This window comes from Leptodactylus fuscus, chromosome 2, assembly GCF_031893055.1.
Source record: "Leptodactylus fuscus isolate aLepFus1 chromosome 2, aLepFus1.hap2, whole genome shotgun sequence".
Classification (NCBI taxonomy): Eukaryota; Metazoa; Chordata; class Amphibia; order Anura; family Leptodactylidae; genus Leptodactylus; species Leptodactylus fuscus.
The window spans coordinates 171,788,551-171,814,242 of NC_134266.1; the positions used below are offsets into that span (position 1 = coordinate 171,788,551).

Sequence of the window (25,692 nt, forward strand, 5' to 3'; positions counted from 1 at the left end):
GGTGAAGGAACATAAAAAACACTGTTACTCACTAGGCTGGCATCATTATACATCACGACGCAGACCTGATGTCTGGTCCAACATTGAAGATAGCCAAAAGTAGTGGGGAGTGCGCTGGAGCCAAGGAGAGGTAAGTAACAGTGTTTTTTTATGTTTGTATCCTCCCCTGGAGCTCCGATCATTATACTCTGGGGTCCGGGGAAATGTAGTTTTCACTAGTGAAGCTTACAGTCACATGCTGCAAACCAAAGACTACCCCCACTCTGACCATTGTTGGCTACAACTTTAATGGAGCTGTGGCTTTAGTAGGCGCTTAGTAGGTGGTTGAAGTCACAGTTACTGTGTTGATGGTTTATCCAATTGATTACTTAAGTTTTAAAAATAGTTGTATGTTGAGAAAACCAGGGAAACCTCTTTAAGTGAAGGACACCATTTAGGCTGAAGCTGATGGTAAAGCCTTCTACTTAGGATATTCCAGTGCAGGGGAAGAGACAAAAGGGAAGATTTAATAAAACTGCGTAAAAGCAAGAGACTGGTTGCCCATTGCAACCAGTCACAGAATATTTTAAATTTTTTTATCCTGCTCGTGAAAAATGAAAGCTGTTGTAATCTTATTTGTTTTTTGAAAGTTTAACAAATCTTCCCCACACAGTTCTCTCTCTGTCTAGAAAGAAGAAAGAAGCTGGAGTAACTTACTGGTAATCAGAAGTCATTTTACAGTCAGGAGAATACTGCCCAAGCGAGGAAGACACTCGGCCTCAGCTCCAGCCTTGTGGTGTTTCTAAAAAATGTGCCTGCATTTCATGGAATAGTTGCTGTTTATATTACCCGCCTTACTTCAAGTAAACTGTGAATTGTTACACCATTCATTATTGTGCCCTGGGTCCCCTATTCTGCAATCACCATTACCGGCATTCCAACCAATATGTGACACTGCGAGGCTTGCTACAAAAAAGAAATGCCCCAGGTAACTTTTTATGAAGGAGAAAGACTTTGTGACTACCGTTGTACTTGAATCACCAGCCGTGTGAGAGTAAGCGTGCATCCAGAATCAGGATAAACTCTGTTGGTTCCCAAGATGGTGACTTCAGAATGTACCTTGCCCGCCTTGGTCCACAAAGTTCAGCATTATAGTTGTCAAATGGAAACATTCACTTAATTGTCCCCTGCTGTATTTTCCACATCAATCTTTAAATTGGTGCTGCCTACCACTGGGCTCAGAGTGCATCATGTTTTTAGAATTTGCTCACATTGAGAAAGTAAAAAAAATTCTAAACTGTGTTAAAGAAAAAAACTTTCCCATATCAACCAATCACAACACAGCTTGCATATCTTATAGTACTCTTAAACAATGAAAGCTGTTCTGTGATTGGTTACTATTAGAGATGAGCGAACACTGTTCGGAACAGCCATTCCGAACAGCACGCTCACAGCACGCTCCCATAGAAATGAATGGAAGCGGCCAGCACGCGGGGGGTTAAGCGGCCGACCGCCGGCAAAGTCTGCGTGCCAGGTGCTTCCATTCATTTCTATGGGAGCGTGCTGTTCGGATCGGCTGATCCGAACAGTGTTCGCTCATCTCTAGTTACTATAGACAGCAAGGACAGTTTGTCTTTAGACAGTTATTATGAATAAGTTCCATTTTGTCCTTACCTCATTAATTTTCATTCTGTTGTAAATGGAGCTACAAAGGTCCATAACGAAATTTGAGATCTGAAAAATGTATTATATTGTTAAAATATATTATCAGTTAACAGTACTCTTAACAAAGACTACAACACATGTCTAGCCTGTACAATTTAGATAGTTAAAGGCAAGCTGCCACCAGAGGACACTCATATAATTTACTGCACTCCATTCATCTTTTCCCATTGCGGCCATTTTTTACTCCACTTCTTCCAGAAGCCAACCAAAACTTTTCTAATTTTATGATTACAGAACTGTACGAGGGATTTTTTTATTTTTGCAGGATAAATTGTGGTACTATTTTATATTCTATACAATGTATTGGGAGAATGCAAACAATGTATGTTTTAATAATACCATTTTGAGGAATATCTGATATTTTGATCACTTTTTATTTAATTGTTTTGTAAGGCTAAAATACGGCGTTTTGACCATTTCAATTTTTTCTTTCCGCTACAGTGTTCACGATATGAGAAAAATATTTTAGAACTAGGGAATACAGGCATATTTGGACACGGGAATACATAATTTGTTTATTTGCTTCTACAGTCCTATGAAAAAGTTTGGGCACCCCTATTAATCTTAATCATTTTTAGTTCTAAATATTTTGGTATTTGCAATAGCCATTTCAGTTTGATATATCTAATAACTGATGGACACAGTAATATTTCAGGATTGAAATGAGGTTTATTGTACTAACAGAAAATGTGCAATATGCATTAAACCAAAATTTGACCGGTGCAAAAGTATGGGCACCTCAACAGAAAAGTGACATTAATATTTAGTAGATCCTCCTTTTGCAAAGATAACAGCCTCTAGTCGCTTCCTGTAGCTTTTAATCAGTTCCTGGATCCTGGATAAAGGTATTTTGGACAAACAATTCAAGTTAAGTTAAGTTAGATGGTCGCCGAGCATGGACAGCCCGCTCTCAAATCATCCCACAGATGTTCAATGATATTCAGGTCTGGGGACTGGGATGGCCATTCCAGAACATTGTCATTGTTCCTCTGCATGAATGCCTGAGTTGATTTGGAGCGGTGTTTTGGATCATTGTCTTGCTGAAATATCCATCCCCGGCGTAACTTCAACTTCGTCACTGATTCTTGAACATTATTCTCAAGAATCTGCTGATACTGAGTGGAATCCATGCGACCCTCAACTTTAACAAGATTCCCGGTGCCGGCATTGGCCACACAGCCCCAAAGCATGATGGAACCTCCACCAAATATTACAGTGGATAGCAAGTGTTTTTCTTGGAATGCTGTTTCTTTTTGGACGCCATGCATAACGCCTTTTTTTTATAACCAAACAACTCAATCTTTGTTTCCAAAATGAAGTTGGCTTCTCCAAATGTGCTTTTGCATACCTCAGGCAACTCTATTTGTGGCGTACGTGCAGAAACGGCTTCTCTCTCATCACTCTCCCATACAGCTAATCCTTGTACAAAGTGCGCTGTATTGTTGACCGATGCATAGTGACACCATCTGCAGCAAGATGATGCTGCAGCTCTTTGGAGGTGGTCTGTGGATTGTCCTTGACTGTTCTCACCATTCTTCTTCTCTGCCTTTCTGATATTTTTCTTGGCCTGCCACTTCTGGGCTTAACAAGAACTGTCCCTGTGGTCTTCCATTTCCTTATTATGTTCCTCACAGTGGAAACTGACAGGTTAAATCTCTGAGACAACTTTTTGTATCCTTCCCCTGAACAACTATGTTGAACAATCTTTGTTTTCAGATCATTTGAGAGCGGGCTGTCCATGTTCGGCGACCATCAAACTTAACTGAACTTGAATTGTTTTGTAGAAAGAAATGGTCCAAAATCCCTTCATCCAGGATCCAGGAACTGATTAAAAGCTACAGGAAGCGACTAGAGGCTGTTATCTTTTCAAAAGGAGGATGTACTAAATATTAATGTAACTTTTCTGTTGAGGTGCCCATATTTTTGCACCGGTCAAATTTTGGTTTAATGCATATTGCGCATTTTCTGTTAGTACAATAAACCTCATTTCAATCCTGAAATATTACTGTGTCCATCAGTTATTAGATATATCAAACTGAAATGGCTGTTGCAAACACCAAAATATTTAGAACTAAAAATGATTAAGATTAATAGGGGTGCCCAAACTTTTTCATAGGACTGTATTTATTTGAGATCTAAGGAAAAGGGAAGATTTTAATACTTAGAGTGTTTTTTTTATATTTATTTGATTTTTTTAAACTATTGCTTAAGCGCCCTTAGAGGACTTACTTGAACCTGTGATCATTAGATTGCTTGTGAATACAACTTTTGCAATCTACACTGTGTATCTATTGTGGTTTGCTACAAGCAAGCCTCAATAGTTAGTTTCCTAACCTATGAGAGGCCTGGGAGCCTTTATGTAGCTCCTGCTTTCTTGCTATCCAGGAGCCATACTGGTTAATGCAAGTAAGTCGATGTGCCACCAAAGGGGAATTCAGTGGAGACCCAGAGGTTATGGTATATGCTTGATTTCAGAGCGGGTGCCATATTTAAAGACCTGAATTCCAGTGTACTGGATATCGGTACGGATCTGACCTCCAAGTCCCTTGCTGTTCAGCTGTGCTCAGCAGCTGTTATATGGAGAACAGAGCCAGAAGCATATCTGTTCTCAACGTAGGGGCTATGCTGAGATACTGCAGATCAGCTCACATTCACTTCTATAAGGGCTGAACTGCAATAACTCAGCATACCCACTAGATGAAGAACAGGAATATCTGCTTTCATCTCTGTTTTCCATATAGCAGCTGCTGAGAATAGATGATTATCTGGGATCCCTGGTGTTGGGCTCCCACCCATCTCATATTGAGTTGCATATAAATGTTACATGAAAAAGATGCAGCTTTTTGCAGTAGCAAATATTTTCTAGAAGGATATATAAGAAGAATAGAATATATTAAAGAATTAAATAATTATGTACTGACAATGCTATATATCTCCTTGTTACTACTTAGTTTATATTAAATATGTCATTACCAACTTGTAAAACCATTTGGTATTTCCATGGCCAGTAATGTAGCTTATATTGATTTACTTTGTGACATAATTATTGCCTCGTGCATAACTAGCTTAAGTCCCCAATACATACATGAAATCAATTATAATGGGCTCTTTTCAGAGTCAGATCTATAATAATAAAATGCCTAATAATACTTTCTTAAAGAGGTCGTTCAGGATTAGAAAAACATGACTTCAAAAACACAACGCTTCCACAATGGCCAATGAAGCACACATATGAAATATTTCATATTTTCTGTAGCTCACTTTTCAGCTTTGTTGTGCAGACTACTAAGAGTGAGATTTAACAACACATGGAAGGATAGTTTATGAAGACCTAGATAGACACAGTAAGACTAGGCATAAACATGACTGCCAGACTAAAGTTGTTCCTTCCGAACATCACACTCAATTTAGTAACATATCCATGAGTTCTCAATAAGGAAAGGGAATTACGTTGCATCCAGACACCTCTGAAACCAAAAGGATAGGGCATGTTAAAATCAAACTGCCTTATCCATCCCTGACATCTTCAGATGGAGGAGAGTATGATGATCTTAATGTGTATGGAGAGCTTAATATTTTACACAAAGGTAAAGCTCTGTATACATCCCAATTCTCACTCTCTGAGGCATCAGGATGGACTCCATTACTTCCTGGACCTTTATTTAGTAATTACTGACAGTTAATGACTTTTCACTACATTAGGTCATTATATTTCAGATTGGTTGGAGCTCCTACATTCCTTCCCACACCCCCATACTTCCCAACCGTCCCGGAATCTGCGGGACATTCCCGGATTTGGTGTACTGTCCTGTCCTCCGGATGCAGATGAGTTGAATACATAGGCGAGTAAAGCAGGAGCTGTCACAGCTCAGGGTTCGTTCACATCTGCGCCCGGGGTCTCTGCTTTCAGGTTTCTGTTTCCTGCCCGAAACTGGGCAGGAGACGGAAACCTGCAGGCATTTTTCAAACCCATTCATTTGAATAGGTTTGAAAAGTGTCCGGCCAGTGAGCGCTTTATGCTCTCCGCGGCAAAACAGTTTTTTTTTAACCAGAGAGGACACAGAGTCGGACATGCAGAACTTTGTGTTCGGTTTAAAAAAAAACTGGTTTCACTGCGGAGAGCATAAAACGCTCACCGGCACTCACGGCCAGACTCGGTATGACAGGTTTCTGTCTTCTGCATGCAGAACACGGAAACTGAAAGCGGAGACCCGAACGCTGGTGTGAACCCAGCGTCAGCTACTGCTTTACTGCTGCGATCTGGCTCCTGGATGTGCAGGCGTAATGTGATGATGTCAGTCACATCGCGCCTACAACTCTGTGAGTCACACTGTGGAGAGAGCTGCGGGGGAGTGTGGGAAAGGTGAGCATCAGTGTTTTTTTGTGTTAAACGTTGAGGGGGAAAATAATGAAGGTGGCCCATGAACCTAGGGGCAGATGAAGGGGGGACAACGACATGAAACTGGGGGCAGAGATGGAGGGGGGGAGGGACATGAAACTGGGGGCAGAGATGGCGGGGGGGGCATGAAACTGTGGGTAGAGATGGGAGACATGAAACTCTTGGCAGATGGAAGGGTGACATGAAACTGTGGGCAAAGATGGAGGGGGACATGAAACTGGGGACAGAGATGGATGGGGGACATGAAACTGGGGCAGATGGAGGGGGACATGAAACGGGGCAGATGAAGGGGGACATGAAACAGGGGGCAGATGAAGGGGATATATGAAACCGGGGGAGACATATAATTTACGGGTGACTATGAGGATTATACTATGTGGGGGCACATGAAAAATGAATGAGAAAGTGTGGAGTCAACATAAAAGTGGGAGGAGCTAAACTTGCCACGGCGCGCTGTGCGCGCACACATTTTGTCCCTCTTTCTGTTCTTCGAAAGTTGGGAGGTATTCCCCCACCACTGTTTACAAATAAGTTTAGGTTATTAATTGTCAGTCTTTGTCATCCCCTTTCATTTCTGTAAAAACAATTCTGGGGGTGAGTAGTGTGAGCCTCCCAGGAGTTTTTTTTTATTTTATATAGAATATTTAAGAAAACTGAAATATTATTTCTGTTCTGAAGAAATACATCTAATTAATGAAATGTAAGTTAACTACATGAGAGATTTCCGTGTTAAATGGTTTCATTCAGGGTTATTCAAATGATAGGAATTAATCAACTAATAAGGAAAAAAAATGAACATTTAACTAAATATTTAATAATACAATGTAACGGAACATGAGATTTACTTATAGTTTCACAAGTATACTGGTTACTGGATAACACTCTGTCATTCCAGCCTGCAGTCTTTAGATTTACTAACAGTATAACACCAGCGTCTTGGATAAATCAATAGGGCTTGACTCTACAGAGATATAGCTAACAAAGGAAGCTCTCAGGATGTGCTAACTACTTCTTGGAAAGCTACAGTGACAAGTCAAAGGATCTTATTAGATAGTTGGCCTGCTGCGGAAATTGGTCTAGTTCGTGTGAAATGTCTTTTCCTGCAGAGAAAACACAATAATTCTGATTGAATACAATCAGAATGTCATAGATACGTCAAATAAATAAATATTTTCTGATGACAACATATCTTAATATACTCTCACGTTTGAGAGCATTTTTTGACGTACAACTCTCTTAAGATTACATAACAGCATCTCAATGGATTTGAGGTTGGGACCTTGAATTGGTTCTAATGCCTTGATTTTGTGGCATCCTGATGTTAATTTGATGGAATGCTTGGACTTATTGTCCTGTTACTTAGCCCGATTTCAGAAGGCTATCGATTTTAGAATGGCAGAGGTCCAACTGTCGGTAACCTTGCAGATCAGCTGTTCCCTGGAGCGCACAGCTCCCAGCACCTCACTCGCCGTACATTTCATGGTGGCACTTATAGGTACTGCAGTGGAGTCTTAATTAAGTCTATGGGACACTGCTACACTACTCATAACTGCAACTACTAAAAGTATGGTGAGTGATCTCGCAGTACTGAAGATTGGCTGGTGATTTTCAAGAGCTGGATAACCCTTTAAAGGGATTCTACCATTAAACTACTTTTTTTTTCTAATTACCACGTCGGAATAGCCTTAAGAAAGGCTATTCGTCTCCTACCTTTAGACGTGGTCTCCACCGCGCTGTGCCGTAGAAATACCGGTTTTAACCGGTATGCAAATGAGCTCTCCGCAGCAAGAGTCGGAGTTGCTGCAGAAGAAGGAGGCGGCGCAGGAAAGAGCTCTGGGCAGAGAGCTCATTTGCATACCGGTTAAAACCGGTATTTCTACGGAATGGCGCGGCGGAGACCACGTCTAAAGGTAGGAGACGAATAGCCTTTCTTAAGGCTATTCCGACGTGTTCAATAGAAAAAAAGGTAGTTTAATGGTAGAATCCCTTTAAGCTGCTGACTACAGTTATCTCAAGAATATTCTGATATAAATATATGTTTTATCATTCCAAATTATATTATTCCACAACTTTTCACTTGCTCAGATGCAGTTTTGCAAACGTAATTCATGGTGCGTTTTTGGGGGTTATTTAAAGAAAAAAAAGTGTAGAGACTTTACAGCTGTTGGTGGAGCAAACAGAAATATCTGTATAAAGTATGTACAAAAGGCTACTACATCAGAGATATCACATGAAATGCAATGGAAAGGTATGCAGAACATTTAGCATGCCATAGGAAAAACATATCACAAATTCTAAACAGGTATGCTTAGTGTTTGGTGGAGCCAAGGTAGGCTTAATACATTGTCTATGGAAGCATCCCACTAGACTATTGGGGCACATTTATCAATACTCTCAAATTTTGGCAGAGGGTGAATAAGGAGCTAGTAATCTCTGTGTGTATATTTTACACTTTTTTTTTTCTTTTACATTTCTGTATAGTTTTTTTATGGACTCCATTCAAACTGAGTATTATTGTTATGTATCATGGGAAAAAATGGAAAAACTTTAGACCAAGTTTTTGGGAGCACCTACTTCTTTTCCCATTTATAGACTTTTCCTCAAACTGAAGGATGGCAAAGTTCCCTGGCTGATGTACTTTCTACTTGACTTCTACTTCTAGAATGCAAAATGCCAGTAGTTCTACTTTTATAAGTAATCCTGGGCATCTGATTATTAACTATTAGTTTCTTTATCAAAACCCTTCTCATCATATGTGGCTGTGTTTTTTGACCACATGTAGGTGCCAAAAAGTGGATTGTACCCTAGTAGTGATAATAGAAAGGGTGTACTTACTTATTTATCCCACCTGCTTTCTGAATGCTGATTATGGACAGGGATATAAATAACAAACAAGGTTTTGCAGGCAAACCTGTGTTTACCTGCAAAGCTCAAACAGACCTAAATAGTACCAGTTGACTCGTGAATGTTGCCAAGCAAAGTTATCTTGGGCATGTCATTGTACACAGAAAAAAAAACTGATACAAAGTTAATTTTTTAACATGAATTACGCAAGTTCAGTCCAATGTGAATACCCAAGTACGGTTTGCAAGCAAATGCAATATGTATAATATACCCATTACCATCTGTAAGTACACTGAAAAGTATAGTCAAATCTTGTTTCATTTAGCCAGATTAGGTTTCAAGCAGCCATAGGAAAAAACAGATAAAGTCAAATCCAAAGGGAAAACACGATACACAAGTATACTCTACATACTGAGCACAATAGTCATAGTCTCATATGTGTATAATATGCTATGTGTGTACTGTTATTACTGTGTTATTGTATATGTATACTGTACTGTTTTATATATTTGGCATGCATTATCTCATTTACGTATAGATATTTCTGCTGATTTAAATAATTTGTTGACTTATAAAATGTCATACTCTATGATTTCCTTTTGTTGTTGAGAACACTTTTGCATTTTCATTTATTTATTTGTTGTATACATAGGTTCTTGGCTTTTACTTGTATTTTGCCTATTAAAATTAAGTTTTAGTATGTTATGTTATTCTACTAGCTTATTTTCTTTAAATAACCTTTTAGGATATAAATTGACTTAAAAAAAGTATTGCGTCCGCATTTGCAAATATGGAAACCACTCTCCATAGGCATTGCACAATATAAATAATACATTTATTAAACAAATCAGGGCTCAGAATTGATCCCTCAGGGACCCTACTGGATACATCCATTTCCATAAAGCTTACTGTATTTCCTGTCTGTCAGCTCTATTTTATCAATTTGACTCTGCTGAAGTGAGATTCCTCTTGGGTAATTTATTGTGGGATGAAACTGCAAATTATTACAAGAATTCAAGTAAATGTTGCTGAATGCAGTGAGCAAATATTTTCTCCAATCCATCCATCAAATAACCACGTAGGCCCCATAATAAAATATATCTGAAAGCGGTATTCCCATCGCAAGGATGCTATCTAAACTTCTAGTTTATGTAAATTCAAGAATTTTCTTAAATACATTACTTTAGGAATGATTCTTCATTTAACTGCTATATATTCCTCCACTGTTTACACACTTTGTCGAAGTGGCATGTATATCTCCTTATCTAGCACTGGCAGGAGGACCCGGCTTCACACGGGTATATTTCATTTTTTGTTTGTGTAGTGGCCCTATAAGAATTGCCCGGTTATGCACTCATGTATTTTGTATGTCGTTTGTGTGTGTGTCTCTGCCTGCAACTTCGTCTGCGTGTTGTTGGCGACGATGATCCGCCTATATTCAGCAAATTGCTGCCGTCGATGGTTTGCCTGCTCCGGCGTTTCGGCAGCTCTTAATCTGTCCTGCTGCTGAACTTGTTCCTCATGCTGTGCCTGTGATTGTTACAGCATCTCAGCGGCTCGCTGGGACACCATATAATGATCGTGTTGTTGGCGTTGATGATCAGCCTGCTCTGGCGTTTTGGAAGCCATCAAGCTGGCCTGGCGCTGAACTCATTCCTCGCACTATGCCCGTAATTGTTCTGGCATCTCAGCAGTTCACTGGGAAGCCATATAATGAGTGTGTTGTTGACTATGATAATCCGCCTTCTCTGGCGTTTTGGCAGCTGTCAAACTAGCCTGCCGCTAAACTCGTTCATTGTGCTGTTCCCATGATTGTTGCGGCATCTCAGCAGCTCGCTGGAACGCCATATAATGAGCGTGTTGTTGGCGTTGATGATCCACCTGCTCTGGCGTTTTGGCAGCTGTTAAGCTGGCCCGCCACTCAATGCATTCCTCGCGCTGTGCCCATGATTGTTCTGGCATCTTAACAGCTTGCTGGGACGCCATATAATGAGCGTGTTGTTGGTGCCGATAATCCCCGTCAGCTCCACTTGAGGAGAACTCTGTTGACTTCTGGCTCCTTCATAGCTCTCGTAAGAACTTTGCAACAAATTAGATTTTCTTTTTCCCGGCATGTTTAAAAGTAGCAAACTACCAATTTGGTTTAAAGGTGTTTTCCCATCAAGTGTGTGAGCACTGCCTTGGAGGGTGAGGGTTAGCGTGTGTTTACACAGAGAGATAACAGACCTGGGACTTGAGATAAGCTGCTGCAAGTGCAGTATAATATTGAATGTGAACATAAATTCATAACAGTCATGAAGCCGTGTCATTTACCAGGATAAAAAGTAGCCTATGTGTTACTTGAGATTACAATCTATGTGCCAAATTTCATTCAAATCTGTCCAGTCGTAGTAGGATTATAGGACAGGTGATGTGACTTAGGGGGTGTTCACACTTATACCCGGTGTCTGCTCTGTGCCACTCCACCAGGTTTCCGTCCGAAGCCCCGAGAAACTGGACAGGGTATGGCTTCCCGGTGGTCAGCTTTAAAACCCATCCAATTTGCGAATGTGAACGCCCCCTCTGGTGCCCACCGGTCGACTCGCTTGGATACAAATACAGATTTTTCTTCAACTCTACCCAAAGTCTTTGATTGGGTTGAGATCTGGTGACTGTGGGCAGGGCCGCCGATAGGGCAGTACTACTGGTACTGGCGTCAGGGGCCCGGCCAAATTGAAAAATGAGGGGGGCCCGGTTTTGGCCCGCCACCGTGTGCCGGCCCCCTGGCGCCCGTAGCAGTCATTGTGTATGTCCTATTTCAACTCAGATCTGCATCCAGAGGACGCAGATCTGAGTTGAAGACATACGCGGCTGAAGCAAGGAGCTGACACAGGTCAGTTTCTCGCTTCGACGCTGCGTGCCTCTCTCCCTGACACATATGCAGCTGAAGCGAGGAGCTGACATGTGTCAGCTCCTCGCTTCGCTGCTGCCGCTACTGGCTTGTAGACGCGATGTGATCACATCGCGTCTAAAAGCCAGTAGCCGGCGGCAGCGGTGAAGCGAGGAGCTGACACAGGTCAGCTCCTCGCTTCAGCCATCACGTCCACAAGCCAGTAGCCGGCGGCGAAGCGAGGAGCTGACACAGGTCAGCTCCTTGCTTCGCCGCTGCGCGCCTCTCTCGCTGTCACATATGCGGCTGAAGCGAGGAGCTGACCTGTGTCAGCTCCTCGCTTCGCCGCCTCCGCTACTGGCTTGTAGACATGATGTGATGACGTCACATCGCGTCTATAACTGTGCGCCAGTGAGAGAGAGGCGCGCAGAGAGCTGCGAGGGAACGAAGGAGAAGGTAAGTCAGTCAGTGTAATGTGGAACGTGAAACTGGGGGCAGAGAGAGGACGGCATGACACTGGGGGCAGAGATGGAGAGGACATGAATATGGGGGCAGAGATGCAGAGGACGACATGACAATGGGGGCAGAGATGGAGGGGACATGAATATGGGGGCAGAGATGGAGGGGACATGAATATGGGGGCAGAGATGGAGGGGACATGAATATGGGGACAGAGATAGAGGGGACATGAATATGGGGGCAGAGATGGAGGGCATGAATCTTGGGGTAGAGATGGAGGGGACATGAAACTGGGGGCAGAGATGGAGGGGGGGAACATGAAACTGGGGGCAGAAATGGATGGGCGGACATGAATCTGGGGGCAGAGATTGGGTGGGAGACATGAAACTGGGTGCAGATGAAGGGTGTATATGAAGCTGGGGGAGAGATAGAGGGGGGACATAATGTACGGGTGACTGTAGGAGGATTATACAGTGTGCGGGCACATGAAAAATTAATGAGAATGGGTGGAGTCAACATAACGGTGGGTGGGGCTAAATTTGCCGCGGCGCGCAAAGCGCGCCGCACATTTTGTCCCTCTTTTGGTTCTTCAAAAGTTGGGAGGTATGGGTACAGGGGGCAGTGGAAAGATGTTAGAAGGTGGACGGGGGGATTGTTGGTACATCGGGTGTGCTGCACTGCGGAGAGGGAACTGGGGCAATAATATATAATATATAAGTTTTTAGCTGGAGAATAATAATGATGTAGGCGGTTATGCTACTAGCATAGCAGCCTGTTTGGTGGTGGGACTTTCACTTTAAAGGAGTATTCACGTTGCGTTTTTGGCCTCCCTTGCACAATCAGTCACAATCAGCTCCCCACTTATCCCTGCACGGAGAACTGCAGGCCCCCCCTTTTTTTTTAATGGCCAGTTCTTCGTGCAGGGATAAGTTGACAGCTGATTCTGACTGGTTACCAACGTATCCCGGCAAGGGAGGCCAAAAACGTAATGTGAATAAGCCCTGAGGATTTATTAGGAGGGCTCTTATAAATGGTGTTGGCTCTCTATAGGCGCTGTTACACGTAGCAGATTATACCTGCAAATAGAATCTGATGAAGCCTTGTAATGCTGCTAAATAAAGGGAAATGTAATACAGAATTGGTATGTCGCAAAATAAAGTAGTTTTAAAATGGCGGCAGCCGGGGGGGGGGGGGGGCTGTATGGGGCCCCAAAATTCCTGATGGCGGCCCTGACTGTGGGCCCCAATCCAGCACCATATCTTGGCTAATCTCAATGTATGCTTTTGGTCGATCTTGGCCAAGTATCCAATTTGCACCCATCAGATCACAGTCTATTGCCTTTTATCTCATCGCTCCAAACGATCCATTTCCAGTCTTCTACTTTCCACTTTTTGTACATTTTTGAAAACTTGAGCCGAAGCTTCTTATGACAGTATTGAAGTTGAGCTTTCTTCACCTTTTTTCAGGTCATGCCTGCATGGACGTCTTTGATCTCACTATTATGAAGTATACGAGCACCTTCACTGCCTTGTTTGTCGCACCAGAACTGATTGACCTTGTGTTGAGATGACTTGTTGACTCCGATATTTTATGTGGACATCCACCTCTTGGCTTTTGAATGAATGGATGGACTTTAGTTCATACGCTTCCATCTCACATGGCGCTCACATGATGCCATTTGGCAATTTTGCTGGCTGAGAGACCACTATTGATACACTAGATGATGCGGTTTCTCTTTTCTTGAGAAATCTTCATCAAGGTTGATTTGTACTAGTGACCTTTTTGCTTCGGTTCAGGCCAATAACACACTGAGCTATTAGGGAATGTGAGAATCGTTGTAATTTATAGTATACAAGAAGAAAAAGACTTTTCCACCAATGTGAGCAAAACAGTAACAATGCAGTTACATGACAAGAATCTGCAAAACTAGTTATATGCTAAATACTGTATTTGCAAGTCAAATTTATGTATGAGATAACAAAGATGATTGTCTATAAAGTGATGGTAGCCTCATGTTTATAGCTGTAGTAAATGGTGAGATATGGAGCCTGATAGTCAAACGTTCTAAACATTGTTACCCTTACCTTGCTCATCAGTGTATATGATTATACTGCTCTCCTTTGCATACAGAGATAATGCACATAATGATTTTATAGAACAAATAATGCACACAGTGATGTCACAGTACAGGGATAATATACAGAATAATGTCACAGTACAGTGATAATATATACAGACATGTCACAGTTCAGGGATAATGCCCAATATGACATAATTGCACATGGATAACGTATGTACAAAAATATCACTGTGTACACTGAGATATCACTTCATATGAAGAAAGTTATAATACTGATGTCTCATGCAGACATTATGATGTCCCCGTAGCGGCTGCCATGTCTGCTATACTGAAAGTTATGCCCATGCAGTGCAGACATTTAGAACATGTATAAAGCAACAGACTACAAAGTACATTGTACATTTTGTATAAAAACAAGTTTTACCATTGTGTTACAAAAAAAAGTCACTAAAAGTAATAATGTCACATATAACAGTATAACCTGCACTATGTATTTTTTCTTATAGTGTTACCTGGGGTTGATCTGATAGCGCTGTCCACTGACTGAAGCAGAATGCTAGTCTCTAGACAGAAAAAAGTACAAATTTAAAAAGTGGCAACAATTTCAAATGACCCATTCCAACAATTGTATGACATCCTAAACTAATTCTGATGGTTATGTGAAGAACGTTAGTTCTAGGAAGTATACTGGTGCTGCTGCATTCTGCCACCTATTTAATACACTAGAAATTAAATAAACTGTTTATAAAATGATCAAAATATCAATCAAAACATTTTGCAAGACTAAAAGATCACTAAAATATTAAAGGGGTTTTCCAACAAAAGTCTTTGTGAAATGGGGCCACCCCATGTGCAGCCACCTCTTTGTTGAAAGCAAGGAACATGGCTCCTTTTTTACTTGTGCCAGATGTTTCTCTCAACCATCTAATTCAGGGGTCAGCAAACTTCGGCACTCCCACTGCTGTGAAGCTACAACTCCCAACATGCTCCATTCCATGGGATATCCAAGAACAGCAGAGCAAGTATACATGCTGGGAGTTGTAGTTTTAAAACAGCTGGAGTGCCGATGGTTGTCTACCCCTGATCTAATGTGTACGAGAGCCTCTCATACATACACTATACAGTTGGAATTCAGCTGTCTGATCCTTAAGTTTTTGAGAGGCAGAGGATTTTGACAGTGGAGTTACCATCAGAGGAGCTTGACAGTAGTTTTTTCCCCTCATCCTGTTTAGTACACATGCAGTGTCTGGCTAAGAAGGTGTGTGGGCAAAATATCTGTTGGAAAAATGAGAGTACAGCTAACAGCTCTCTGGAGAGTATAAGCTGCTTGACTCCTATTACCAGGGGCATAACTATAGGGACATGGAGTATGAGGGACCCCAAAGACCCTTCTACAATGTAAGAAGACACCAGTTTTAGAGATAGCACGTGGTAAGTGGGGGACAAAATAACATGTATTTATTTATGTAGGGCTCACAATGTACATTTTTTTCCCTATCAGTATGTTTTTGTAGTATGGGAGGAAAGCCACGCGAACACAGGGAGAACATACAAACTCCTTGCAGATGTTGTTCCTGGCAATATTCAAACCCAGGACTCCAGCGCTGCAAGGCTGCAGTGCTAACCACTGAGCCACTGTGTTGCCCCTACAAAATAACATTTTGTATTAGAGCCCAAGAGTTTCAAGTTCTGGCTCTGCTTATCACATAGCTAATAGACATCTGGTCTGAATCACTATTAGATTAGAGTCAGGATGTACAGATGCATGCTGCAGGAAGATATTTATTTAGTTATTTTTTTTAACACTGACAATCATAATTATATACACAATATTTCCATTCAGTTTGTAGCCTATTGACTGGTAATTTTGGAAGAAGAAGTTAAAGATGGTCATACATTTACCATTTAGTGCCCTCTATAGGAGAAATGTTGTATTACATAATGATAGATTTGCCAGCTAGAGCAGATTACAGGATATGCCAGCTAGAGCAGGAACTACAGAGTAGTTATTCATCTGCCCAACATGGCATCACCGGGATAAAATCACACGCTTTCCTGATACTACATTACCACCATTTGCCCTTTCCCAACCCTAAACAATCTTAATAATTACTATATACTCTTTCATATGTATTGGCAAATATTTTGGCACCGTATGAATGAATAAGGACAGAACATCCTGCACAATACATTGTGTTGATCCTTAACAGGTTACATACTACAGAGGGTAATTTTTGGTGACATATTTTTTTGACCAGATATAAATTGTATTTGTGTTTAGCAAAATTCGAGGTGTCTTAAAATAATGAAATGAAAGTTATATTTTAAATGACATCCACAACTCTGTATATTCTTTTTACCCTCTTTTTTAACTTCATATACACAAAAGATTGTGCTTTTTTTGCACACTTTCCTCTCTCACAAGGTAGAAGTACATGGATTAAGGTGTTCTCATATATAGTGAAAGTATCATCTAAAATAAGTATACCTCACTTTCTGGAATATCCAGTCCATAATGTGCTGCTGACTGAGGAAACCCTGTAATAGTAAATGAAATAATATGTTCAGCAAGTAGAGCAGACCTTACACATCGATTACACAGCAGTTACCATCCATGTGTGAATTTATATTAAATATAATGCGCTCTAATGAAGTACACCATGGAGACCTGTGTGATGTCAAACAATCCTAAAGAGTTTACAGGATTAACCGTATGTTATAGCTCCTGTGGCGTAGCTGGACCAAAATGAAATTGATCTTTGGAAAGCGTAATTACTAAAGAGTCCATTTAGATTAACTGAGCGCTCTACAGGCTTATTGTATATTATTGCTGAGTTTATTAGATAGATAGATAGATAGATAGATGATAGATAATAGATAGATAGATAGATAGATAGATAGATATGTCTATAGATAGATAGATATCTCTTTATACTTTTATACAGCAGTACTGGTTATAGCTAAAAGCGTTATATATACTACCATAAGACAAAATGCCACCTGTGTGTGGTTATAAAAATAAATATAATAAAACCTGCTAATGTCCTAAATACTTCTACAATTATTCCCGATCATACTGCAAATCATCTTGAAACCGTTTTTTTGTTTTATATTAAAAAATGTCTAATCAAAAGTTAGAAGTCCTAGAACTTTCCAATGTATTTTCACAGTGACTGATACTGAATGATAAATCTGGTGCATCTTCACACTGAGAAGTCAAAGTTTATACCACCAGTAGGCTTACTAAGAGCCTGGATTATATGCCAAACTCTTGGTACAATTGGGGTGCACATTGTCGCTCTTAAGCCATGCTGTCTTTTCATCTAAAACACATTCCCTTGAGACTACATGCACCTTATCATTTCAGGATATTAGATTACTGTGAGTAAATAAAAGGAATCACATAATAACTAGTCCAAAAGCATCCCGAAAACCCACCACCCACAAGTCATAAACCTTCTGATCAAGTGGTCCTAGTATGTATACATTTCAGAAATTGCCTGCAGAGTATTTATTCTGTGTGATAAAAACAATATTAAAGAAATAAAACTGACATAAATATTACAGAAACGGATATATGACACATGATGGGAGTTACACAACTTAACACAATACATTAACAATAACAATTATAAAGTTTCTGAACATATATTAGGGAACTATCACATGTATTGCAATTGCTAGAACCATTGATTCGATGGCATTTATGTGACCTACATATTGATAGGTAAATTATATAGTATTACTGTAATAGTTGCAGAAGTTATACAGCGGTGATGGAAGGTGATATCCTCTTACCTGAGGAAAGGTGTAGGGCACCCAGGCAGCAGATTATGAACAGCAGAGGTAAAGGAGGATGGTGCTTTACAGATTTGATTTGAAGCAGTTGTCTCTTCCTCTCTGTAGGTGACATGCCTCTTTTGTGTGTCCTATACTTGAGCATCTTGAAGGGACTGTGGAGGGCAGATCTGTGAGTCGGAGTCTGGCTCTTCCACAAAGCTGTGTTATCTCTTTAAATGTAGCACTGTATCCCATAGGAGTGGAAGCAATCAGCACCTGGCAGGATCCTACTTTCTATCCCCGTATCATGCTGAGCTCTTATTTATGAGGCATTGCCCCCCCAAATCAATGTTGCCTGATTAGCTAAGGGTTGAGTAAGTAGGAAAGACTAGAGGATCTATATTATAGCACAATAGGGAATCTTATAACTAACACTGACGTTGTAGCCGATAGGAAATGCTGCTCATGAACGCTATGTGATATCACTACACGTGCCCTCGGAAATATAATAGCTTTTTTGCTTCCTATGGAGTTTATTAACAATTACTATTTTATGACATTTGCTGATCCTTGTGCTTAGAGATCACAAAGAGAGAAGAAGACGCAGAAGTTATTCTGAGATTGTCCAGATTAGGTGAAAGCTTATAGCATGATAATAACTAACCTCTACTATCATTAGCTTTTTATTAACCACTTTATGGTGCAATTTGCACATTTTGCTTACAAAACAAGAAATCTCAGTTTTAATCCCTTCAGTATGTCAATGTGCCTTTGAAAAGCCTCTAGAGAAATTACTTCTAATGTTAGGGGTTTAACCGCTGGGACTGGCTTGGTTTATTGAAGTATTAGTCAAATCTATTTTAATAATAAAAAAGGGTAGATATATAGGAGATGAGCCAATATAAGTCTGATGGGATTCTGTCCAATTGCTTTAAGGTTGGATGTAAGAGCCTCAAACTGGAAAATGTCCTCTGACCTATTGAGTAGTATTCACCCATAGACTGGCGCAGCTCCACTGAGCCCCCTATTATTGTTCCAAAGATAGTTCCATTACTTTTGGCTACTTGTACTGTCAAATGGGAGATCTTGCTGGGCAGTGGAGGACTTGTTACTTGAGAGTGCACTTTTACTGGTAACAGAACCACTATCTTTGGAACCATGAGTTCTATAAAAAATTGTACTTGTTAATTCCATGAACATGACAGATCCTCTTTAACTTGCTCAATTATCAATTCCACTGATTTCTGTATACATACTATATCTTACATCTTAAATCTTAAAAAAGTCTTGTTGTCAGAAAAATACCAACCATTCTGTCTAGTTATCTGTCTACATTATATGGCTAGTAATAGCTATCTAGAACTAAAAATGTGATTGAACCCATAGTATGCAGTTGGCAAAGGCTTTGCTAATAATTACGCGTGGTGAGATCCAATCACATTATTGCTCTAGATATCTAACATGATGAGGCTGTCTAAGGCCCCTTCACATGGAGGATACTCTGGCTGATTCGGAACGTGTAAACGTTCCGAATCAGCAGTGTTTAAAGCAGGTCCTATTGCTTTCTATGGGAGCCGGCATACGCGTGCTCCCCATAGAAATGAATGGGAAAAAGCAGCCCATTCATTTCAATTGGGAGCGCACGTATGCCGGCTCCCATAGAAAGCAATGGGACCTGCTTTAAATGCTGCTGATTCGGAACGTTTACACATTCCGAATCAGCCAAAGTATCCTCCGTGTGAAGGGGCCCTAATAGCTGGGTGCTCCCTAGAATCCAATGGCGATATTGTGCCAAGAAAGGTGTTTTTAGAAGAGAAAAATCATATTTTCTAAACTCTTACTGGAAGCTAGACTTCATGTAATAGCAGTTAATGCATTCTTTCTGGGAATGTGCAAATGATTTTATAATCCTGAGAGTCTGTTTTAAACTATTCTTACCGATAGCATTTCATAGTTGCACTTACTGTTATCAATTTTTAGAGTATGAGATATTAGACCTCATTTGTGACTCACCCAAAAAATATTGTGAATACCAAGTCTTTACTTATATACATTTAAAGAGGAAGAAGTGCTACTGTAAAAAGTGCAGACAGAGATGTTTGTTCTCTGCCATATAATGTAGGAGCAATAGTGCCGTCCAAGTATGCGAACCAATGACGTTTCAGATTGTGATATTGAATGTGAGTCACTTATATATGGTGTATATGCTGCTTTGAAATGTACTTTACAATCAAAGGCTTGACTAAAATATAAACTACCGTATATACTCGAGTATAAGCCAACCCGAATATAAGCCGATCCCCCTAATTTTACCACAAAAAACTGGGAAAACTTATTGACTCGAGTATAAGCCTAGGGGGGAAATACAGCAGCTACTGGAAAAATTCAAAAATTAAAATGGTCGGAGTTTTTGGATGCAGTAGTTGCTGGGTGCTGGGGAAGAGGAGGGGGTGTTTTGGTTGTCTGTCTGTCTGCCCCTTCCCTGAGCTTGAGGACTGGGTTTTGTTCCCCCACTTGGAATTCAGCCTGGCTGAATATAGGGGATCTGCAGTGCTCCTATTAACCCCTTCACGACGGAATAGGAGCACTGCAGATACCCTATATTCAGCCAGGCTGAATTCCAAGTGGGGGGAAAAAAACAGTCTCAGGGAAGGGGCAGTTAGACAACTTTGTTTTCCAGCTACAGCATTTACCGTACACAAAAAATATTTTTATAGATTGGTAGAGTGGGCGTTTTCGGACACAGGGATACCTAATGTGTATATGTTTCACAGTATTAGTTTTATATGTGTTCTAGGGAAATGGGGGGTGATTTGAATTTTTTATACTTTATTATTTATTTTTTTACTTTTTTTTTTTTGCATTTATTAGACCCCCTAGGGGTATTGAACCCCAGGGGGTCTGATCACTAATGCAATACATTACAATGCTAAGGCATTGCAATACATTGCAAAAATCGTCATTTCTTTTGCAGGCTGCATAGAGCAGCCTGCAAAAGAAAAGCACTGCAGCTGGGGAGCCTTTACAGAGGAGCTGAGGGGAATCCCCGGACGCAGGCAGGAGCATGGACCTGAAGGAAGACCTCTGCCGCCGGACCTGAAGGGGAACTGTGGCCGGCCATCGGCAAAAGCGCTGAGGGGAATCCCCGGCAGACTCTGCTGCCTGGATTTCCCCTTAGCGCTTCTGCCGACGGCCAGCTTTTCTTTTGCATGCCGAGGTCTTCAGGTACGTGCTCCTACCGGGGATCTCTCCTTCAGCTCCGGCGGACGAGGTACGCACTCCTGCTGGCAGCCAGGGATCACCCCAGCGCTTCAGGGCTGCATTTGAGAGAGTGGTCGTGTCCGCTCTCTCCAGGGCATGGCGGCATCTCCACTGTAACTACGCCATTACCACTGTAAGAGTTACAGTGGAGGTGCCGATTCTAATGGCGACCGCTCTGGAGCAGAGCGGTCGCCATTATAGCTACAGACTACGCAGCACAGACCCGGCATCCAGACACCGGGGCAGGTGTCAGGCCTGCAACATCGCTATGGCGATGCTGTTCATCGCAAACTACAGAAGTACTTACGGTACTTCTGCTAGAAGGCCCCGGTACTTCTGCCAGGAGCGTGGCGATGCTGCGGCCCGGCACCAACCCCCATGTCTGTATGCCGGGTCTGTAACTACGGTATTACCGTAATGACCCGAATATAAGCCGAGGCAGACTTTTTCAGCCCAAAAACTGAGCTGAAAAACTCGGCTTATACTCAAGTATATACGGTAATCTGAACGGTCACACTTTTTCAGAAATTATACAAAAGTCTACCCCTATGAAACTACAAAAAAACTAATATCATTTTTCATTAAAAAAATATATTTTGAATAGTAAAAATTATATATGGTACTACCGAATTACTGATATTATTTAGAGAAATGTACTTACAGTCAGATAAAGAAGCAAGTTCTCTTACAACTTTGGTATACAAAAGACTTGGAATCTGTCAAGAAAAATTAAAGAAATCTCTTGGCCTTTTAGAGGTTTATACCTGCACAGGCTACTTCTCAACGACTAAGCTATTCCGCCTTATTTGTAATTCTCCCAGTATTTACATGTACAAAGGAGCAACTGCTGTATACTGTATCATGACCACCTCATGACCACCTCATGACCACCTTCTTAGATTCTACATATAACAGACAGTGACCAATTATTCACTAAATCTATAGGATCTCCTATGTCTTTCTTACTTGTAAAGTGGTCCTGCTTAAAGAGGACCTTTCACCACCTCGGGCACATGCAGTGTAATACACCGCTAGAAAACTGAGTGATGACGCTGAGCGATGAGGAACTATGGACGAGTACTATCAGGAGGGGAGTAAGGCGTTCCTCACCGCTCTCACAGTACAGCGCAATAGACGATACTGTGAGGAAGGGCATTCCTGACTGACTGTCAGAAACGCCCTTCTGACAGTGAAGAGCTACGGTACCGGCACTGATAGCTCTTTACCTGGGACACAGAACTTTCTAGCGGTATATAAAACCACATGTGCCCCAGGAGGTGAAAGGTCCTCTTTAAATAAAGAATTAAAAGTAATATTTCAAGCTTTGTAAACTCTAGTGATATCAGTAGGAATCCCTGTTTATTGCTATGAAACACAAACAGTTCTTCAATCCCTAATATAATGTCTAGGGAAATATTATAATATTATCCCATAACAATCATAGTTTTACTTTGTTTTGTTAACAGCTCTTAGGAACAGCCAATCCTGACAGGTTCCCGCACCAAATAGGCCCATTTTCATTAGCCTGCTTGGTTACAAATTTATGAAACATAATGTTCTTAGCTGCTACACAGATCTTATTCAGTATAAAAATAGCAGGCTGCTTGCCCTTCTACATGATAAGGTCCACCATATATGCAGGAATAATTTTCTAGGCCAAATCAAATGTTTTCTATACCTTGTGCGTTGATTCTTCAAGATGAGCACCTTGGGGATATCCTTAATTGAATCATGACAAAGGCTTTATATAAGTAATTACCAGAAGGACAAGCTAAAGTGGAGCACTGTGTTAGGTGAAAGAAAATAACAATTTGTCTAGTGAAAGCAAACAAGTGAATATGGATTCCTTGACCTATATGTATATATCGAGGTGCACATGTCATCATTTGTTTTTATGAATAATCTTAGCAAATGCACTTTTTAATCAATTCTACTGTCCATCAGCTGCAGACCTCAAACAATGAAACTTTATTTATATGGTGTGAGAGCTGGTCTTGTCAGTGTGTTTGTGTCTGACTGCTTGTTCAAGTTACTTCAGCCATGAAAACAATACAGAATACTTTTCTTTAGCATGAATATACAGATTAAAATCATAACTAACTTCTAAAACATAGCGAGGGGAAGAATGTACTATTTGGCCCATGTACACCCTTTTTCTGAGGTATATTTCCATAATTTACTATTTAGTAAAAAGATGCAAGATGCGTAATAAATCTTGTAGAAATTCACTTCAAAGAAATTGTGATTGCAATGTCAGATATATTTTAGGTTTGTTTGTTTTTTCATCCACACATTGCAGATAAATACCCACAGCGGAAATGCTTCGATTTCCAAAACCATAGTTTTTTTTGGAAAAATCGCAACATGTCGGTTATACCTGTGGAAAGACTGGAGATTTCATTACATGTATAATTGAATATGTTTTTGTAACGTCTCTGCCTGTTTGGGTCACTGCACCACCCTCTGCTCGCATGCTGCGGCACAGGAGGCATGTGCAGTTTGGTTCTTGGCTTAAAGTTTTTGGTCGCACTGTGTGAACACGGCTCTAGTTCTGTGATTGTATTTGCACCACACCCGTCTTCTGCCCTTGTTTGCCTCGGTTCATGAAGTGGTTAATTCGTGTGATTGACAGCCTGCCTTCCTGTCAACTCCAAGGGCGGGTTCTTCCTCCCTATTTAGTCTTGGCTCTCATTCACACCTATGCTTGCTATTGCCGTGTGCATACTTGCTCCGTACTGTCCCTATTTTGCTTGCATTCTTATCCTTGACCTTTGGCTTTCCCTACTGACTATTCTTTGGACCTCCGATTTGGAACTGCATCGCTCGACTGTTACTGACCCTTGGCTAGCTGACCTCCCTTTGTTGTTGTCCGTCTTGTCTCCGTTTTGTGATTCACATATACAGGAAGGGAACGTCTTTGTGGTTGCCGCCTATTACGTAGGATAGGGCATGGCAATAGGAAGGGTCAGTTGGGGGCATCAGCTTAGGGCTCACTGTCTCTTGTGTCCCATCCCAGGGTTCAAACAGTTACTGGGGAATTGCTGTCCTAGCGATTCCCTAACAGTTTTGTTGCATTTTTTTTCCCGCAGCATGATACATACAGCTACCCGCAAATATTACCTGACACTTGTTCGCAAATTCCTATAATGTCATATTACCTGTAGAGATGAGCGAACACTAAAATGTTCGAGGTTCGAAATTCGATTCGAACAGCCGCTCAATGTTCGTGTGTTCGAACGGGTTTCGAACCCCATTATAGTCTATGGGGAATAGATACTCGTTAAGGGGGAAACCCAAATCCGTGTCTGGAGGGTCACCAAGTCCACTATGACACCCCAGGAAATGATGCCAACACCTCTGGAATGACACTGGGACAGCAGGGGAAGCATGTCTGGGGGCATCTAACACACCAAAGACCCTCTATTACCCCAACATCACTGCCTAACAACTACACACTTTCCACATTCAAAAAAACCTCTATCAAAGTGGGAAAATACCTGGAAACCTTCTTTACTCCCCAAATGGATGGACACAAACCCCAATTTAAGCTCAACAAACAGTAACAACCACCCCTTTAAATCACGTTCCCCATGACAACCACAAATGGAATAGGCAATGGGAATTCCAAAAGCCCTCACCCTTAACTGTCATTTTGAGTGTGTGTGTGTGTGTGTGTGTGTGTGTGTGTGTGTGTGTGTGTGTGTGATATGTGGTAAGACCTTCCAAAATTCACTTTTCTAGCCCTTAACATGAGCCCTTCCAAACAAAGTTACATGACCTTAAGCTGAGCTACCAGCAGAGATTGAGGCCCTTGGCATGAGTAGAGCCTTGCACCAGCAGTGTTTTTGGCACTTAGGGTGAGTTGAGCCTTGTACCAGCGTGTGTCCCTTAACATCAGGCGGGCCCTAAGTTCTGCGCTTTGCACAAAAGTTCCACATTAACTAGGCTGAATGGTACAAAGATTAGTAGGCCCGAGAACCAGGAACAGGTCTTGCAATGGCTGTCGGATAACGCTTAAAGCACATTGTCCACCAGCCAGGGAGCCTCTACCTCCTCTTACCCAACAGTCTTGTCCTCCTTCCACCCAAAATTCCCAATCTTCCCATTACAATAACCCCAACTGTCCCTGCTCCCCAGAGCTGTTCTCCCTTCCTTTGACTGTACCGCAACCTGCCCCTCCATTTCGCGATTCCACGGACCTAACAAACGAGTATCTGTGTCCAGATGCTCAAACACTAGAGTCTCCTCCATTCCATCTCCGGTCGATTTGGTGGCGGATGACCAGCAACCCACCCT

The 25,692-nt window shown here is 41.3% G+C and overlaps 1 protein-coding gene across 1 annotated transcript in view; it reads right to left on the bottom strand.

Moving 5' to 3' along the window:
• The window catches only part of NMS (neuromedin S), a 29,158-nt gene extending 10,860 nt beyond the window's left edge, over positions 1 to 18,298 (bottom strand). The window contains exons 1-4 of the mRNA XM_075263127.1: positions 18,154 to 18,298; positions 16,844 to 16,893; positions 14,868 to 14,918; positions 1,654 to 1,713 (exon numbers count right to left, since the gene is read on the bottom strand). Of these exons, the coding sequence (XP_075119228.1) occupies positions 1,654 to 1,713; positions 14,868 to 14,918; positions 16,844 to 16,893; positions 18,154 to 18,298 (306 nt within the window). The remainder of the gene's footprint in view (positions 1 to 1,653; positions 1,714 to 14,867; positions 14,919 to 16,843; positions 16,894 to 18,153) is intronic.
• Between the last annotated feature and the right edge of the window lie 7,394 nt (positions 18,299 to 25,692).